This window comes from Cyprinodon variegatus, unplaced genomic scaffold, assembly GCF_000732505.1.
Source record: "Cyprinodon variegatus isolate N-32 unplaced genomic scaffold, C_variegatus-1.0 Scaffold1500, whole genome shotgun sequence".
Taxonomy (NCBI): domain Eukaryota; kingdom Metazoa; phylum Chordata; class Actinopteri; order Cyprinodontiformes; family Cyprinodontidae; genus Cyprinodon; species Cyprinodon variegatus.
Window position 1 is genome coordinate 2192 of NW_015151953.1, and position 20376 is coordinate 22567.

The 20376-nt window shown below is 37.3% G+C and overlaps 1 protein-coding gene across 1 annotated transcript; it reads left to right on the forward strand.

Moving 5' to 3' along the window:
* The first annotated feature begins 662 nt into the window (after nucleotides 1-662).
* Nucleotides 663-14380, forward strand: LOC107103662 (coiled-coil domain-containing protein 3-like). Its single transcript, XM_015403450.1, has 3 exons — nucleotides 663-1416; nucleotides 4795-4969; nucleotides 13199-14380. Exons 1-3 carry the CDS (start codon nucleotides 1037-1039, stop codon nucleotides 13490-13492), a joined length of 849 nt encoding a protein of 282 aa, XP_015258936.1. The 5' UTR covers nucleotides 663-1036; the 3' UTR covers nucleotides 13493-14380.
* Nucleotides 14381-20376: the final 5996 nt, after the last annotated feature.

Genomic DNA, 20376 nt, shown 5'->3' on the forward strand with positions numbered 1-20376 from the left:
CCATTTTTTCCAAAATATTTGTTTTTATGTCATAACTAATTTTAACAAATCTATTATTAAAAATGAAACTTTTTATTTGACTTTCATGCCACAATTATTCTCTTTTAACAAGGAAGAATCTAACAAACCTCCGCTTAAATTGTTTTGTTTTTTAAAAGATACCCCCTTTCTTACAAATATTTACGGAAGGGGATTAGGGCCACTGAAAAAAATTTAAAAGTTAACAAATTTTTACATTTTTTTTTTTTTCAGTTTAATATGGGGAAAAAAGTCAGAATTCTGAGAAAAAAAGTCAGATTTCCGAGATTAAAGTCAGAATTCGGAAATTAAAGTCAGAATTCGGAAATAAAAAGTCAGAATTCTGAGATTAAAATCAGAATTTTGACTTTTTTCCCTATATTAAACTGAGATAAAATTTAAAAAAAAAAAAAGTTGGGGTTTTTTGTTTTTTTTCAGTGGCCCTAATCCTCTTCCGTAAATATCAACAGAGAAGAAATTAATTTAGAAATACTTAAAAATTAAAAGGAATAACTCAGAGTTTTTTACTCATCTTGGCCACCAGATGGCGCCAGAGATGTTTTTTAGTTTTATTAGTTAAAAGTTTGTACTTTTCCGAGGATTTGTTTAAATATATGACACAATGTCCAAATATTGGGAAGGAGACACTAGTTTTTAATTTCCCTGTAAATCGGAGAACATTTTACAGAAATCTTTGAACAATGAGTCCTTGCTGCTGCTTGTCTTTCTGCCTTCCAGAGGTAGTTTCTTCCAGAGGATGCTGGTGTGCTTAAGCTGCAGCTCTGCTTGGACAAGTTTACACTACAGCGGTCTTCTCCACTTCTTTATCCTGCAAAATACTTTTTCTTTTTTTTTTTTTTCTTTTTTCTTTTTTAAGAAGAAAAAAAGGGAAATATTTCCCGGGTGAAGAAAGTGCATCACTGCACGCATATGTCAAATAACTTTGTTTGTTTTTTTCCCCCTTGTGTTGTTTCCATCCCGGGTCTTGTGCGCCTTGGTGCGCCCAGCGGAGCAGCAGATGAGTCCTCTCCGTGGCACCATGTGGATTATTCTGGGGCTTGTTCTGGCAGCTGGCAGCGTTGATGGCAGCTGGGGATGTCAGTTACCCCACGACTGGAGACCGCAGACGGAAGCGTGCCGTGCGGAGCTGGCGGAGATCATCGTCTTCGCAAAGGTCCTGGCTCTGCACAAAGAGTCTTACAGCGTCTATAACTACCTGCCCTGGCAGCACGACACCGACCTGCTCTTCTCCGCAGAGATCGAGCTGCAGTGCGATCAGTCCTGGGGCTCCATGCTGGAGGTCCCTGCAGGATCCAGGCTGAACATCAGCGGTCTGGGATACTTACCCTGCTTCACCTACAGCGTCACCGAAAACAACAATTACTACTTCTTTCTAAGGTGAACAGCGTCCACATCATTTATTTATGGGACTCACTGAGTCATTATTGAAAGTTCCCCATGCATGCAGTTGGGTTAAAGTTTGATTGCACCCAGGAGTTATATACATCATCATTATATATTTAAAAAAGCTCTCTGCACTTTTTTTCTCTGCACTTTTTCCCCTCATTTCCACTTTCTTTATAATGAATACTATATACTTTTAAAGACTACATCATTTGTTATGTTTTAGGTCGTTTACCTCCAACACTTGCTGTGCAGAGGTTAAAGCTGGCCTTATATGACATGCATGACCTGGTTGTAACCCTTACAGATGTGGCTTGGGGTTGAAAATTCAGCAATTAACTTAGCCTGACACTAACTCCTTGTTTACTTTTATTGAGTTTGGAGTTACTTTGACTCTAAAATTGCTAAGAACTTATATTGCATGTGAAAAGACACATCTGATCAATAAAGTTTTGTCTAAGTCTAAGTCTTATCATCACAAAAAAACCAAAAAACGCTGGACTTTGTTTACAAAAACAAAGTGAAAACAGAGTCCGGTTGTGTTTTTTTTTTACGTTTTTGGAAAATTTGATGTATTTTATTGGTACTTTATGTGATACTGGAGCATGATATGAATTTAATGCTTTTTATAGACCTTTTTTATAGACCTTTTAACAAAGAAAAGAAAACTTTTCCTAAACATGTGTTGTGCACATTTGTTTAAAGACCCCTTTACTCTGATACCCATGAATTAAATTCTGGACAGCCATTTTTACTTTGGAACCCAGTACACATCCTTATAATTAAATCTTATTTGAAATACTGCTGCTCTAAATAAAGTCTCTGGGGTTTCATTATGATGCATAAAAAAAGACAAAAAAAATGGTCAGTTTATGTGCTTTTGCTTGCCTGAGTATTGGAGTGCAGGCACTGTTTCGATACCATATAATTTAAAATAGTAATCCATTTTCTTGTTAGTTCTGTTAGTTCTGACACAGTTCTTCTTAGCCGCTCTTAAAACAGTTGCTCTGTGCTGCCACCTGCTATTTTAGATGAGTGAAGAGCTGATTACCTGACACCTGTTGGAGAGCTTGCTACTTCTACTACTAGTGCTGTTTTTATAATGTTTCATAAAAATAAAAAAAATGGCTTAAATGATCTTTATGTTTCCATTCCATGGTTTGACCTCAGCCAGGCCTACAGTTACAATCATATCACATTCATGCAGGCCTCATATGATTATGATATTTTTTTGTAACATACTGGTATCGGTACTGGGTCTCGGCGGATACTCACAGCACAAGCATCAGAATCGCATCAGGGGAAAAAATTTGCGAAATTCCTGTTTATTGTGGAAGCAACTTTAGAGAACATGGACTAACAACATAACGGAGACCTCAAGACGGAGCAGACGGGCCAGAGAGAGACCGTTTAAAGCTGACCTAGGTCCTAAAATAATAAGCAGCATCTAAGGGGCATTACTTGAGTCAACAAGTTGAAATAAAAAAAGAATGTGGTACAGTTGCATCTGTGCCAAAACAAGGCCATTCATCTTATCGGATGGCTTGTGCAAGAGCATTGATCAAAGATTCAGCTGAAAGGTCCATGAGCTCTAGATCACTGCAGCATCTTCAGAATCCATCTAATAGTACTAGTAGAGAAAAAGCAACTTTGCACATCAATCTGAATGGATCATGGCAACTGTAACAGATCACAGTCGCAAGCTGTCGGGTTGCTCGTCAAGCCAGCTAGTCCGAGCTGATGGAAAGCTGGATGCAGCTAAGTAATGGGTGAAGAAACCCTGCTATTGGCAGCCAAAGATGGAGGTTTACCTTCCAGCTGGAACAAAACCCTGATTTTAGTTCCAAGTCTATTCATTTGACAGAAAGGTTCAGTCGAAATCCTAAAATCCTAAAATCGAAATCCTAAAATCCTAACTCATCCTAGCTCTTAACCCAATATGACTAACATTTGGGTGTATGCCATTGAATATTTTCAGCAAAGGTACGCCACAGAGCTTCAGTTGCTACTATAAATACAGACAAGGTAGCTCCGCATAGTATTAATTCGAATAAATCTTTTGAAATAAATGCATTATATACTTGTAGGATTTAATCTATCAAATTATTAGAAAACCATTTTGTCCTTTTCCTTTAATTTTGCATTTATGCTCCAGTTTGTCATGGTCTATAATATGCTGTAAGCTTCAGGGAGGCATACAGTATAACATTGCATGCCTTATATCACTTAGTAATTAATATGATTCATCATATTTTAAAATTTTAGGTCTGAATATTTTACACCAGGTTCTGATTATTAAATGATATTTGTTGGTGACATTTGACCTCGGATTAACCTTTTGAAATCAATTGAGGATTAGGTTGAAGACAATAGATACAGCTTTAAATGCTGCTTTTAGATTTTCTAAGGTGTGGCTGCACTTTAAACCCCCAGCAGATTCATTTTATGCAGTGTTTTTATGCTGCTTAATAATAGTAACTTACAGAAGACCTGTTATCCATTCTCTGGGTGAGTTTTTCTCTCTCCCCCAAACATGTTCTAGAACAAAAATAGCTTCTCCAATCAGTCAGTCTAACCCTGAAGAGACCATCTCCCTCTGGAACCATAAATACAGACTGACTGTGCTGCTAAAGTCATACGTTTGCTTTAAAAATTGCTCTATTTTTCACTCCTCCTGGATTTTTACTGTCTGTTAATAAATACTCAAAATTACGAAGTTTAATCAGCTCTACCTGATGTTCTTTTATTTCATTATTTTCTTCAGGCTTCCTAGGGTTCTTTTAAGTAACTCTGAATCAACAAGTCCATATAGTTTTTGGTTCTCTTGATTACGTCTAACCTTTGACATCTTCTGCTGAAGTAAAACATGAACTTCCCCTTTCCATTTGAACGTACCGACAGCGCAGCCTCTGATATGGACAGCCAGACCAAAGATGCTCCCTGAGGGCCGTGAAATGAAATCCAGATGAAAACCACTTCCTGAAGATAGGAAGCTTTCTCCATAAATCCATTTCACCTTGTAATTCACTCACTTCAGTCATCAACACTTTTTTTCAATGATACAAGATTACATTTTAGTAACAAAACTACATAGTAATGTAAAAACATTTCTTTAAATATGGGAAGGTATATCTATAAAAGGACCTGGTGGTTTGCGTTTGTGAGCACTTATAATCAATTATGTTCAGGAAAAACACAAAGTAAAAAATTAAGAATAGGATGATGATTTTCAAGCATTTTAAGTGACTCTTGTTGAATGTTGGTCATTGTTTTCTGCATGTTTGTTTGCATGAGTTTAAAGTTGGACATGCATGCAAGTTATTCTTGTTAAATAAGAGAATTTGTGTTTGTTTTTTTTTTCATGTCATTTAGGATGGATGAAAACTACAACATTCTTCCACATGGAGTTAATTTCCAGGATCCCATCTTCCCCGACACTCCAGAGAACCACCGCATGTTTGCTAGTCTTTTCCAGTTTTCCAACTGCACACCTGGAACTCAAGTCCACAGCTTCAGCCCGGAGTGGGAGGCTCAAGAGGACAGCCGGGTATGTAGGCATCAAATAATATTTACCTGAGCCGCATTTCTACCAAACAGGGTTCCCATGGGTCCTTTAAATCTTTGAGAGTTTATGCATTTTAAAAAATAAGTTTGAGGCTTTGAAAGTTTTTTTTTTAAACAGACATTAAAAAAACACCTATCCTTAATAGTCCTTGTTTATTTATTTCTGTTTGTCCACGTCATTACTTTTATTTATCAAGCCCTAATTCTAGTTCTAGTTTTTCCTGTATATAGCTTATGTGTGCATAACACATAGGGTCTCCCAAGGAGAACATGATCTTGGTGACCAATCAGAGAAAGTGGTTTAAAAGTCTTCATAATGGCAGTGAAATTGAAACTAGCGACCTCACCCTCGAGCCTGGCAGGGATTCCATCATTCTAGTGGGGGACCTCAACTCCAGTGAAACCTGGAGGGCAGCCAAGACCTATAGTATGTGCTGGAGCAGTTCACAGCTGAGTGCAAGACGACCGGGAAGACGATCAGCTCATCCAAGCCATTGTTCATGGTTCAAACTGGAAAAGGGTTGCATGGCCTCTTCAGGTTTGAGGGGATTTCCTGTCTCAAGTAGAGGAGTTCACCAATCCTGGCCTTGATCCAAATACCTTTATGTGTACGTCCTACCTCGTGTTTCTAGCTCCTGTTTCTGCACCTTTCACTGGGTCAACACTAAGAAGAACCTCCAGCACCATTTCGCTGCATCCAGACAGCCTTCAATCTTAGGGATGTCCTTACAAGGCTGACAAACCCATGAATGACACTTGGGACAACATCCTTCTGGAAAAGAACTACAAAAAAAAAAAAATTAAACAAAAGGAGTGAACAATTTAAGATATTCCTTATCAAATCTAAAACATGAAGCTGTGTACATTTGCATGTGTTACACAAAGTATGTGTCACGAAATAATGTATATATTTGTTCAACTGTGTAAGAGGGACTCTGCCAAGCAAAGGATTGTGGGCAACCATAGATCTCTTAGCTATGAGAGATGTCCGGGGGTCCCGAAGCTCCAGGAAGCATACTGCTTAGTGATCCTAGCTCCTTCCTAACTGTCAGCACGGTTCTGATTACACTTGTTATACCAACCATCAAAGCACCTCCTACATAGAGGTTTAAGGTATTTGGATAAAGACTTCGAATCAAATAAATGTAGAATGTTGCAGGAGATCAACAGACAAATTGGTGAAGCTGCTTCAGCAATATGGATGCTGCACCCATCTGCTGTGGTAAAGAGAGCTAAACTAACAGGCAAAGCTCTCAATTTACCAATCAGTATCCGTTCTTAACTTCACCTGCGGCCATGAAATCTCAGTCATGGCTGAAAGAACAGGATCCTGGATAATAACTGCTGAAATAAGCATTTCCTCACAGGGTGGATGAGGGTGTAGAGTTGGTCCACTGTTCCCCGGACATAAAACGCACTATCAGTTGGACTCTCATCTCCAGCACCCTGGCAACAGCCTCCCAACAGAGTAGGACAGATTATACTTCTGCAAACGCACACATCAAATGTCGCTTGGGTCTGGTCGTGAACCAGTTTTGCTGGTCTGCTTCTGCTTCTCTGGAATTTCCAGGGACACACAGCAGTTTCCCACCAAAGTGCAAGGAGGAGCCTATTCAAGAACCCGCGAGAACTTCAGCGGGTTCGGCGGCGCCGGCGGGAGTGTTTATCTTCCAAAACAACAATGGCGCGTCTGAAAGATATCACAGTCACAGAGATGGATCTAGAGTTGCTAGACATCAAAGAGGATATATTTATTTATATACTTTGTCTGAGGCATCGTACATGTGGTTGTATTTCTGAACCTTCTCGATTAACCTTTTGTCGTAGTTGTCCATTGTAGTTGTTCCTCAGTTTTTTTAAATGGCGCTCGCCGGCACCGAATCGAGAAGGATGACCATACAGACAGCCAGAAAGGCATACCAAGAACCAATCACAGCTGCTTTTTGTCTGCTTGAGGTCTACGCGGGTTTGCGACCGTACGATGCGAAGTCAGGATTTTTTTTAGGTGCGCGGAGACGGTTGCAGAACCTCTGCCGGGGGGGCGTGGTCGTGCACAGAGACAGATTGGACGGTCGCAGAGGCTATGCATGAGAAACATAAATTGGCCTTAAGTGTAATTAATCCCCCTATAGTTGGAACAGACCCTCCTGTCCCCCTTTGTGTGACGCAACAAAACTTTTTGTGTGCCTGATACAGTTTTGTTTGTTTGGAACAAGTTCTCAGCCATAATTTTATGACATAAAAGTGGTGAAAAAGATAAAGGGGTTACATCTGCATGTGGTGTGTTGTGCTTAAAGATATTTATTTCAAAATAATAACTAACAACATTTTGTGTTTTTAGAAGAGTGGATAGCATACAAACAATGTTTAAATGTAAATACAGTCAGTAGAGACTAATGACTTAGACTTGAGACTTGAGTTTAGAATTGGATTTGTCCTTATGATTTAAGAGTTGACTGAGATTTTCCCTTTTCGGAGTCAATCTGACTAGACCAACAGCTAATTTACCCCTTGAATAATTAAGCCTTGATTTGGACCAGTCCCCTGTTCTGACTTGGGTTTTCCCCTTAAAAATTCAGGACTTGATTTTTGCGTTACATCCGTTTACTTTTCCCTCTTCCTCTAAATGTTTGGAACCCAAATTTGCTACTTAATGACATGAAATAAGACATTATAACCAACCACCTTATTTTTTTTTTTTAAATAGTTATTTTAATCTTATAAGAGCCTCTTTATAAGGCAGTTGGTCAAATGATTTTGCTTCAGCTGTACTGATTTCCCAACAGTTTCCAACAGTTTTGCACTTAAAAGACCCAGACATTGGACTTAGTGCAGAGCACAAAAAAAGGATTAGGTATTACATCCCTTTGTTTTCAAAGAAATGACGGGAAAAAGTTGGCAAGTTCAAATGTTCTTAGAGCATGGGAAACCAGAAGCACATTTCCTGAGGTTTGGCACCACAAAGAGCTCACAATGTCTGAGGAAAAATTGAAAGAGTTCAAAACTCAATAACTGAACTGTTAAGAAAATGAAAGCCAGGGATGGAACATTCAAAAACACTATTAAATATAAAATAGCTTCAAGACTTCGCAAAAAAGATGCATCTCATTAAAGCATGATCCAAACAATGATGCACAGTACATTTTAAAAACAAATTTTAGGATATTTGTTCCTCTTCTGTCTTTGTAAGCTGATGTTATATATATATAGATATATATATATATATTTTTTTTAATAAACAATTTACTTTTGCACCTACTCACCCCAATAACACCCTGGAAAATCGTATTTTTTCACGTGTATCTTTTTTGACATATGGCTGTATATTGTTAGCTGCTCTATTAAATCAAATTTACTCCTATCTTTTTTTTTTCCTTGTATATAATTATTTTCTAGCTATTTATACAAAATAAAAATCTGCCATGGTTTTGTATATCCGTTGACTCTTAACTCAGGCTTGTGTTTATACATACAAAAGTACATTTTGGATCACAATATTGTGTGGATAAGTAATCCTCTTTAAAATACATAAACACAATTTGTATCACTTTGTTTTTACTTATCTACCAAGCAACCAATGGCGACTGACCTAGCCCTTAATTAAAGTGGATCACACCAAATCGCAAAATCCCCTCTAGACTACAGTAAAAAAACAAACTAAAAATAAAAAATAAGAAAAACATGGTGCTGTCTGGGGATTTAATAACCATAATATGTCAAAAGTAGAATTGTGAACATATCAGCCTGGGTTTAATTTCTAACAGGTCATCTAAAAATATTATGTTTAGGGTCAAAACAAGTAGTTCTATTCTAACTGGTAAGGTTTCTTTCTAAAACCAAATTCAGACTGAATTTTATTTGACATATTCACTTTTAGTAACTGAGACTAGAGTCACTGTGATTACATATACTTTAATAATGTTTCTAACATTGTTAATAATAATCTATAATCTGGAGTCATTGTTAACATAAACTTTTGGACATATTGGCCTTGGGTGCATCCGGAGGCCGGACACAATATGTAAAAGTTTATATTTATTGTATAAAGCAGTGGAGTTTCATCAAAACATACTTAGCACTAAACCTTCCAAGGACAAACATACGGTCATTTACTGTTTTCATGCTGCTTGTTTTCTTTCCCAAGCAAATAAAAAAAAAGAAACCTTGAACATTTTCACTTCATTGGTTGGTTGTATCTCAAAAAATCTAAACATGCAATATAGCGATGTATATACTTTTAGCTTGTTATTCTAATTGTAGTTAATCTGGTAATCCCAAATTATCTGATTTATGGCTAGAGTATAGTCATAGTTGGCATTGATGAAAATGATACATTCAATTTTCATCTTCAGAGCTCAATGAGATGCAACATTATGAGACACTGATGGGCCATTTGTGTCCAGCTACCTGTGGCATGGTTTACGGGGAGTGGCAGCCTATTGGTTAGGGCATAGAGCTTGGAATCACGAGGTTGTGAGTTCGAATTCCACTCCCACAGACTGCCACTCTTGCTCTCTGAGCAAGACCCTTAACCCCCGGTTGCTCCTTGTGCGCCCCACGATGGCAGCCCACTGCTCACCAAGGGGATGGGTTAAATGCAGAGGTAAATTTCTCCAACGTGTGATCAATAAAGTTCAATTATTATTATTTTACAGAGGAATGTTGAGATAGACTGCACTTCTTAGATGACTTGGATTACATTTAAGCCAAGATCCTAGGACCTCACTTATGTACATTATGGGTTGTTTAAGCTAGTTTGCAGTAAATTGTTGAAGTCTTGGTATACTCATAAAAAATACGTAAGGAAATCCTCATTGATATTTGTAGACATTTTCATATTTATTTATCAAACCTCAGAGTATCATCAAAGAACTGCATTATGAAGTGAAGGAGATAACCAAGCCTGTTAAGTAGGAACAGTCACATTTACTGTACTTTGAAAGGGAGCTGGGAACCATCATGCTTCCATGCAGGTGATAAAGTCCATCATCTGTTAAACCTGTACACTAATACTGTGTTAGGTGATACTTTAAGGCCTTTGCATATGCAGCAAGATGCAGGAAAATCCATGAAGGTTGATTACTTATGGTAGAAATAATAAGAACAAGATTGTTCTGGCTAGGATATTTCAACAGAATTGTGTTGCATTGTCTTATTTGTGCATCAACGATAAAGTTTATTTGTCTCTCTGCTTTAAAAGAACTGTGCAGAACCCCTCGAGTCAAAAAAAACTTCTGCATTAACATTGAGTGATATTTCTGACCAGTCACACAATAGTTGTTGAAGATTGTATTAAAAAACCAGTTGATGCACCAAAAACAAGCTTTAGGAATTCTCTTAGGCATGTCCTCCTTCTGCATCTCCTTCCTCCATCCAGGCACGTTAAATACAAATGAATTTCCATGTGTAATTTAGATCTCTTTATTCACTTACAATAAGTTACTTGACTTATTACTCAGTCATAACATCTTATCTAGGGTTAAAGTGATATAACTTTAAATAGTAAGCCCAGAGTTAACCTTCCATGCAATAGCATCTGGCCAAATTATATGCAAGTCTTATTTTCAAATGTTTTCCAGGGTTCAGTTCTTAAATGTTATATCTCCAATGTCCGCCATGATTCAAAGTATAAAGGCTTCTTAAGAGGAAAAGTTTCAGCATATCATGTATAGAAGGCTGTAAAATCAGTGCCTTTTACAGTAAATGTTGCTAAAATCTCGCTGAACTAATACCTGAATACAGCTGTTGCCCTTCCAAGCTAACTTCAGTGGTTCTGACAGCCATAGAGCAGAACCCGTCTGTCTCTAACTGAATATTTGCTCATGTAAAAGTCATTTGTAGGTGTAAAATAAATTCAACGTTTTCTGCTTGTCATATTTTTCACTCTTCGTTGTCTAAATATGATTCTTTCCATTTTAAAGCTTCGTACTTTGCCAGAAATTTCCTCCGGGACCAAAGTTAGAGCCCATGGAAAGAGTCGGCGGCTAATATTACAACAAGTAATATACTAACCAATGATGTGGGTCCGCAGCACATTTTTTACATTTCCTCAAAACCCTCAGCGGTTGTTATCTGATGGCAGGGAATTTACATCGCTTGTCCCAATGGCCCATGTGGAAGCATTAGAGTCTGCTGAGGAAATCCACGCTCTGGCACAGAGAAACACAGCTAGAGGCATATGGACGTAATTTTTCTTTTTGGTTTCAAAAGGGAAAGGTCCAGGTCGTTGGATCGTCTGTTTCAGGTTCACAGGCTCGTTGGGTTTCAGCTCACACCAGTGTCTCAATCAAACAGGGGAACCATTTCATGTTATCCTTTCTCTAGCTCCAGCTTAGATTTAGTCACTTTGCTTATCCGGATCGCTGTGTTGTTATTGAAGTTTTTGTTGGTGTTATTATGATTGTAACCCTTTCATTTTCAAATTTGAGTTCTTGTCTGTTTACATCCAATCAAATTTCTCATTATTTTTCATTAAAATCTGATCATGCAAATCCATTATTTCCGGTTTAAAATCTTATTTTGAAACTAGTTCTTAATTTGGCTCTTTCTCACTATCTCCACACCTAGCTTCACACAAGAGGCATGAGAAACATGATTGTCTTCACATTGTTCCCCTTCAGTGTTTTTTGTTTCTGTTCCCAAATCCCTTGTTTTAATCAACAGGCATCCAAAATAAACCCTTTTCTTGGCTCCTTCCTATGCAAACAGTGGAATCTGTTGGATGACTTGCGAGCTGTTGATACAGGCTCATGGCCCAAAGGGCCTGTCAGCAGCGTTCCCTCATGTGACTTATACAGGGAAAGGTCCATGTCCAAGGAGCAGATCTGAGTCCCAAAAGGAGCTTCTTCGCAGATCCACACTTTTAGGACTTTTTAGGCTCAAACTGATAGCAGCATGTAGTTTAAAGACCCATGGTAGATTTTTTTTTTTTGCTGTTTATTTCATCTAAACATGTGACAACAACTTGTGACTCAACCCTAAAAACTTTATAAAACTTTTTTGGTCACATTTGTTCATCAATTGTCAATTGGTAAATTGGTAACAAAAACGCATCAGAAATAAAAACTTTACAGAGACTACGATGATTGTGCATGTTTCTTTTTTTTGTTTTTTTTTTTAAGTAGAGAGGGTGGGTCTTTTCAAAAATTTGTGAAAATCCTCCCCTATACCATTAACATTAAGAAACCTCCAGCAGAACCAGGCTCAGTGTGAGCTGTCATTTTGCTGATGCTGACTGGGGTTCAAGGAGACAGAAGCAGACATACAGAAATAAGCAAAAATACAAAAGGCAAATCTCAACCAGCTCCACATACTGCCTCGTTCAGGAAACACACAGCCAGGCAGACGAGCTTGAGTGAGCTCCAATGTCAGATGAAGTAGAGAGCACATACAGTTAGTCACAGTCAGAGAACTAGGACTACACTGAAAAAAAGGCCAAAGTCCAATCTTCTTACAGTTGCCTTTTTTATCTCTGCTTCTGTCTCCTTGAACCCCAGTCGGCCTTGGCAGATGGTCGCTCACACTGAGCCTGGTTCTGCTGGAGGTTTCTTCCTGTTAAAAGGGAGTTTTCCTCTCCACTATCGCTACAAGCATGCTTAGTTTGAGGGATGGCATTTGAGTCAATAAGTTGATGCCATCAACTGGTTTTCCTTAGATAGAAAACTTTGAATCAATTTGACTGTATGATCTGAACTGTAAAGTGCCTTGAGATGACGTGTTGTGAATTGGCGCTATATGAATAAACTGAATTAAATTGAATTTACCATGTGATCGGTCTACAACACACATTATACTGCAGATGACATTGTGCAGGATAAATGTTGTATTCAACTAAAGGTGGGAATAAATATGCACGCTGGGATTTTCTGTTGGAATAAAGAAAAGCCATAAAAAGCTTTAAAATCTGTAACTGCTATATGACAAATGTAAAAAAAAATGTTAAGGGTAAAGAACCTTTATCAATGTTTATTCAGGATTTGTTTTTGGTTGTTTTGCTGTTCCTGCTCCAATGTTTTTAAATTAATATAGATACAATATTTTGCAATCTGACCAATTTAAGTGGGACCAACCTCTGTGATATTAAACTAATGACAAATCTTGAACTCAAGTGTCGTTTTTTTATCTTCATGCACTTCCCAGTCTTTTAGGACCATAAGATGTTTTGCTGTTAGGCTTGAATAAACAAGCTTGTTATTTTTCTGTCTCCTCCCAGCTGTTGTGCTCCACAGTTCAGAAAGCTCTGTTTGAGGAGGAGGAGAGAGTGAGGAATCTCTCTCAGAAAGTACGTACCTTGGAGAAAGCAAACAGTCACCTGAAGGAAAAGGTGAAGAGTTTGAAACGTCTCCTACGCCTGGCCCAGCGAGAAACATCAAAGGAGCAACAAATCCGCAGCCTTAAACAACTTCATGAGTCACATATGCCCCAAACTCACCCTGACCAGGAGACTACCCAGGATCAGAAGAACCAAGGCTTTAAAAAGGTCCCTTCAAAGAAGCTAAAAACATAGGTATCTTTTTTTTTTTCTCGCCACAGCAGAAATAGCTATTTCATATTTCACATATTCAGCATTAAAGCACACAATGCAGCTTTTAATGACATGTTTGTTCTTTTAGTGCTGGACACGTCTTGCATTTTATCGATATTATGTGCTTGCAGATGAAACACAGAATATATGCTGAAGAGGTAAACTTTGCAACAGTTTAAGATTTAGAAAGTTTAAAAAACATGAAGCATTTTAACATCTTTTAGATTTTTTAACCATCTATCTTTAAAACCAACATGAAAATGTTACATACTGACCTGTTAAGCACTTTTTTATTACAATAAACGTGTGGTTTATTATTACAATATTTTTCCCCAATATTGCTAAAATCTATCATTTTCAAGATCGCTAACGGAATGAGCAATGTTACACTGCTAAGTGTTGAGTTAAAAATGTTTTGTTTTTAAAATGCTATACGGTGTGTTAAAACACTTCAAAGTTCCACGAGGCGTAATGCCATAAAGCTGTACAGTCCATTTAAATGAAATACTGATATCTCAAGTTCAATCTTTTTTAATTATATATTTTTTTTAAAGTTAACCTGTTTCTTTATACAACATATGCATGTGAACAAGTTTTTTTTTTCATTTCTTTTTTTTCAGCTTTCGTTTGCCGCAGATAAATTCAAACCACGTTATTTCTCTAAATAATCACTCTTTGAGTGATTTTGTGTTTTCAGTTTACGTCCAATTAAAGAGTCTTTCTGTATTTGGTGCAGAGCATCATTTGTCTCCATCCTGGTGATGTACAGGATCAGTTTATTGTGTCAGAGATGAAGGTTCATTCTTGCTTTTCTACTTCTGTAACGTCTGTTTTTGATAATGAATGATGCAGCCTTTTTTAAAATAAATTATCTTTTTTCAAAAACATTTCCTGTTTATTGATGCCTGACATGTTGAACAGCTTTTGTTATAAACTCTTGTGATAAAAACCAAACAGGATTAACTATCAGTAAAGGGTTCCGGCTTGATCCACTGAAGGTAGAGTTTTGAGTGGGGAAGATTTATATTTTTAAGATTACATCCACTTGTCTCGCAGAGGACTCTAGATTCTAGAAGTCAGCAAGGGAAAAAAAATGTTTTAATGCTAAAATCTAAATCAGATGTGCTTCTTGCGATTTGTTTCCTGAGACTGGTGCACTCAGGGGGCCTACATAATTTAATGTTTAAAAATCTGGAACACTAATATTGTAAGATAAATGTGTCTGGAAATGTGTCTCGCCAAGAAACAGAGTAAGGACAGAGCTGTGAGAGGTGTTATATGTGGCTGAACCTCCAGTCAGAATAGGAATGATCTCATCCCTTGTATGTTTAAAAGAAACAGAGGATACACAGTTTAGACAGAGCATGTTCAGTGAGCTTTACACCTAATAAATTCACAAGTGTCCAAAAAACTGATACGGTATCAAACGTAACATTAATCTGATGCTTGAGCTGAACTAAACGCTTTCTGAATGCTCTAAATCATTTTGAAATTTCAAACACTTTTCAGGAAACCTAAATCAGGTTTACTTACATGGTTGAGTTGGGAGAAACCTAAAAGGGTGACACGCAGCGCTGAAAAGGGAGGAGAAGAAAAGCAAATAAAAGATGTTTGTGTTTTGCTTTTTTATTAGGTGGCTTTGCAGTTGAACTTTGTATGTTTGGGGAGAACAGTTCAGCACCACTGTCCTCTGTTGGTTTCTTTGTCCTCCTCGTGAAAAGTTTGCATCGGACAACCTAGCCAGCGGCCAAGACCCCCTTGGATGTGGGCCAAAGATGATATATGCACACTGCTTTCTCAACACAAACCGCTGCTCAGAGCCAAGCTGCAAAACAGATGTCAAACAATGTGGCTGCTTAGAGGTGGTCCCTTTGAGGAGGCTATTTGAGCTGGCTCTCTGCTGACATGATTTGTTCATTTAGCCTCCTTTCATGTTGTCTAAAGCTGTTACCTCCTCTAGCTGTTCCGGTTTTACCCCATTCTAATCCAGCAGAATCTGATCGGTTAAGATATCCTTCAGTTTTAGATTGACAGCCAGTAACATTAACTCCATCTGCCCTGGTTTCAGATAAAAACTCCAGATGTTTCCGACTGGAAGGCTAATAAATTGACATCACAGCCTGCTATAAAGGTGCACAAGTGTTATTTTGACCTTTGTATTCATGCTAACATGATAGATATAGAACAAATACTGTTTTCACTTTCCCCCATATCTGAAGGCCAGAACACACCGCTTGTGTCTGATTATTCAATCCATAAACAGTTCTCAGACTCAGGTAATACTATGCTGGTCAGTAAAGAAACAAAAAACTGCACTCAATTCTCAAACAACTGCCACTCGTTTTTAAACATTTCTTATGTACTTCTAAACTCATTTTCTGCTAAGTACATTTTTCTAAGTAAGCATTGCCAGAACACCCCTTTGTGTAGCTCCACTACTTGCTGAGTTTTGTTTTGGTCTTAGTCAGATGGTCGCTTCTGTTTTTTATTAAGTTAAGAAGCAAAATATTAAGCCAATATTGTAGTTGCTGTGCAAAGGGTTAAAAAAGAACTAAAATTTTGCATAAAAATCAGGACAAAGCAATGGAAATATAAATGGAACTGAAAAAATATACAAAAATTTATTTTAAAAAAAGTATACATGAAATATTAAAGAAAACTAGACAATGTATGCAACAAAAAGAGCCACACAACCAAACTAAAATAAGAACAAAGGTCTACAGGAGCAAAAATAAGCCCTGTTACCCTGTTACAAATACAAACTTTTATTAATTTTGTTGAAATATTACATAATAAACAAACAGTATGTATGGTATAAAAGGGAAGAGAAAAGAAAATGATTAATAATTTCATATCTTTTAAATGATCAAGAAAATTGACAAGTGAATTTGAATGTATACTTTTCTATCAAATGCTTTTGGAGGTCATTAAAGTAATGGACTCCATCTTCCAGTGGTTCTTAGACTCCATAAATGCATCTGTTCTGGGATTGCGTTTTCCTAGGAAATTTGAGCAAACAGCATCATGGAGCCACAGGGAGACCGCAGTAAGGTCAGATATGGAGTTGTGGAGAAATTTAAAGCAGAGTTCGGCTATCATATCCACTGCACATCTTGCATAGCAGCATCTCTTGAAGATGGAGAGAGTATGACTTCACATTAAGACATTGATTCAGCTACACTGATATGATCAGCAAGCACAGCATATAATGGGTTGTGTTCTGGTCAGCTAATGGGTCTATATTGAAGCGTGGTTAAAACAAGTTTTCTTTGAAAGAAAGCAAAAACAACAATGACAATGTATTTAAGTTCATTTCATGTAGCAAAGATGGTATACATGTGGCAGAAGGTCCACCAGTCAGACTAGATCAGAACTGAATCATTCAAATTTCCTTTTAACATGCTGTGTGTGGAAGAAAATCAATATATCCCATCCCAATGAATGCAACAACCTGGTGGTGGCAGCATCATGCTGTGGGAATGCATTTTGTTGTAGGGACAGGGAAACTAGTCATAGTATATGTGTCATTGAATGGTGATAATACATAAAAAAAAATCACAGAAGAAAACCTGTTAGAAGCTGCAAACAGCTTGAAACTGGGGGAAAAGTTCACATTAATAAAGGACGGTTTATAAATATACAACCAGAACTACAGTTAAGTTAAACCAGAGCATACTAAATGTAAATTTATCCATTCAAAATTCAGAACTAAACCAAACTGACAATCTGTATCAAGATTTGAAACATGATGTGCACAAACTATCTTGATGTACTATGACAGAGCTTAGGCTATTTTGCAGAAACAAAAATGTCCTCTAGATGGGATTGCAGTAATTATATGCAGTACTTTATGCAGCACTTCTCAGATTTGTACTTGAGAAAAAGAATTTCAAAGCTAGGTTTAGTTTTTGTTATTTTCATTACATGACTTTGTGATGGTCTGTCACTTTTTAAAAAAAACACAATACGATGTTGTTATAAAGTAACAGAACATGGAAAGCTTCAAGTTGTATAAATACTTTTACAAGGAGATGGAAACCTCAGCTGGCATTACTTTGGATCTCAGTGAAAACACCTCCTCAACAATGTTTACAGACAAATTCAGGTGATTATTTACTGACTGTCATCTGATTACAGCTACAGTAGAACAACTGATGTGATTTTAATCACAGATGTTACGGCTGTTTTACTGTAGTACTCTGATTGAAGACTGAGCTCTAAACATTAAGCCCAGGCTGGAAATCCCAGAGAAAAAGGAAAATGCAGCCCAGACATCTTTGCGAGCCGTAAAAATAGTTAGCATACGTGTAGCTCCAGATAAAATCGCTCAGGTCCATTATGCTCATTAGAAGTTCATACTTTGGAATAATTCAGGAAACGCAGCTTGTTTTTTGCTTGTTTTTTTATGTTGGGAAGTTATTTCACCTCCATGCTTTCAAACAAACTAGCTGATTATATAAAATAAATTTCAGATTGAGCGGTGCTTGAGAGATCCTAACAAGTTATACTTATTGTGCAATATCTTTTTTCCTTTAATTCCTCCTCCATTCGTTTTTCCTTTGTGAAAGAAAGTTTATAGCTTCCGACTGGAGCCAAAAACTAATTTGATTTTCCTTTTTTCTTCCCCCCCCCCCCATCATGACTCCCATCCACCCTTCACTCTTCACTTGTAAATGTTCCGTTAGTGATTGTGTTTGCTGTAAAGGTCCGGATGGAAGCCAGGAGGAGTCATGGCTCATATGTTTGTTGTTACCGCCAACAATCTGTTTTTGTATCTGGCGGTGACACGTGGGAAAGCTTTAGGGCTGCCATATTTTCCATCTTGAATGTTATGAGACTTTATAGGGACTGGTCAGCAGCAGGGGGTGTAAGCTATGCAGTCTGGACTGAATTTATGATTATTAGGATATATCTTTTATTTTAGGTTGATATTGGCTTTTAAACTATAACTGCATCACATCATTCTGGGGGATGTTCAATAAGAGTATTTCCTTGCTGCTGTTAGCTCCAAGGTTAGAAACTATGATCTGATCTCTTGCAGGTTAATTATAAATGAAAGATGAGGTCGTTTATGGGTGCAGCTGCATCAGAGAACAGCTGAAGCCGAATTAAAGTGCTTTTCACTATAAAAGAGCTGTGTGTGACTCTATTGTGATGATGAGATCATTACTGGATAATGTGGAAACCATTAAAAATGTTCAACACATCACATAAAAAGTTGAACCATATTAGAGAAATATTTAAAGATGAATAGACTGACTTGTTCTGTATTGTTTTTCCTGTTAGATCAAGGTTGACAGTAGATTGATCATATTAATATTAATAGCCGAACATTAAGATACTAGAGGGTTAGGGTTACCATGTTTTATCATATGGAGATCTTTAAATTGATGAAAACATGCAAGATATGAAATGTTTTCCTTCTATTTGAAAGGAGGTTTGATGTCTGAGTAGAATGAGCAACCCTAACTCAAAAAAAATTGCTTCAATTGTTATTTCACTGTTTCCATTTCAGCTAAATAAGCCCAATAAAATTTGTAAATATGTCAAATCCACATGAATTAGGACTGAAACAATTAATCGTGATTAATCGATTTCTGAAATAATCCTTAACTAATTCAGAGATCGATTAATCATTAGCTGGAGTATAGACTGTAAAATATGCCTTTATGCTTTTAGCTCTAAGGAACCTTTTACTGTCAGATTTTTAATCGATTACTTGAGAAAAAATAATCAACAGATTAATCAATTTGTGAAATTAAACGATGTTTACAGCCCTGTTCATCCAAGAGCTAAAAACAGATGGACAGGACTGTGATGGCCAAACCCATGGCCACACCTTAAAAGTCCGTACTATACTTTATTTATTTAATCCACACACATACTTTAGTTTGCAATAAAACTTCATTCTTAGTTCAAATGCATGTGTTCTATTTGTAATCGTGCACATTTAATTATCTGTATTTGCATCCACTTATTCATATTTCTTTGTGTGTTCTTGTCACTAATCTGTTTTCTATCTTCCATGGTGCTTAGGAGTTTGGCCAGACAAAAGATGGCAGCCAGGGCTCAGATCTGCTAAATGCAGAAGGGTAAATTGGACTGTTCCACCAGCTGCTGCTAAAAGAGGGGAGAGAATTTGAATTTTCCTTATTTCTATAATATTTGCATTTTCACTTAGGATTTGTTTTGTGATTTGTGTGTTTTCATTTTTCTATGATGTAGATTAGTTTATTGCCAAACATAACTGTACTGCTGTGTTTTGTAATTTGTGATTGTTTGATTAGTTTGAATTCCCCCTAGTGTATCTACACACTTTGTCGGGTCAGTTATGTTTGGTTAGGCTGTCAGTTAGTTTGGGCACAGTTTGCTTGAGTTAAATTTTCTCTTTTTGGTTAACCTCTTTTAAGACTAATCCCTGTGACTCCTCATGCTTCTTACCTCGGTCCCTTACAGGGAAAAACTTCCTTTTCAACTCCGCTCTCTTTCCTCTTTGGTCCGCCATATTGCTTGGATGTACCGGGTGAAGACGCAGCGTGTCAGCACCACCTTTTCCTCTGCTCTGCAGGATTTAATGAAGACTCTGGTATGCGGTGATGTTTATTTTGAGTTCCTCAGAGAGAGGAAGGTTCCAAACATATTATCAGGTCATAAAAAGCCATCTTATCATCTCCTTTGTCTGTGAACATCTCTTAAATATAGCTTTTTGACAGTTGAATTGCTGGCCGGCAGTCTGAAAGGTCTTATTGTTCAATTCAATTCAATTCAATTCAGTTTATTTATATAGCGCCAAATTCACAACACATGTCATCTCAAGGCACTTTACAGTTCAACCAGATCATACAGTCAAATCGATACAAAGTTTT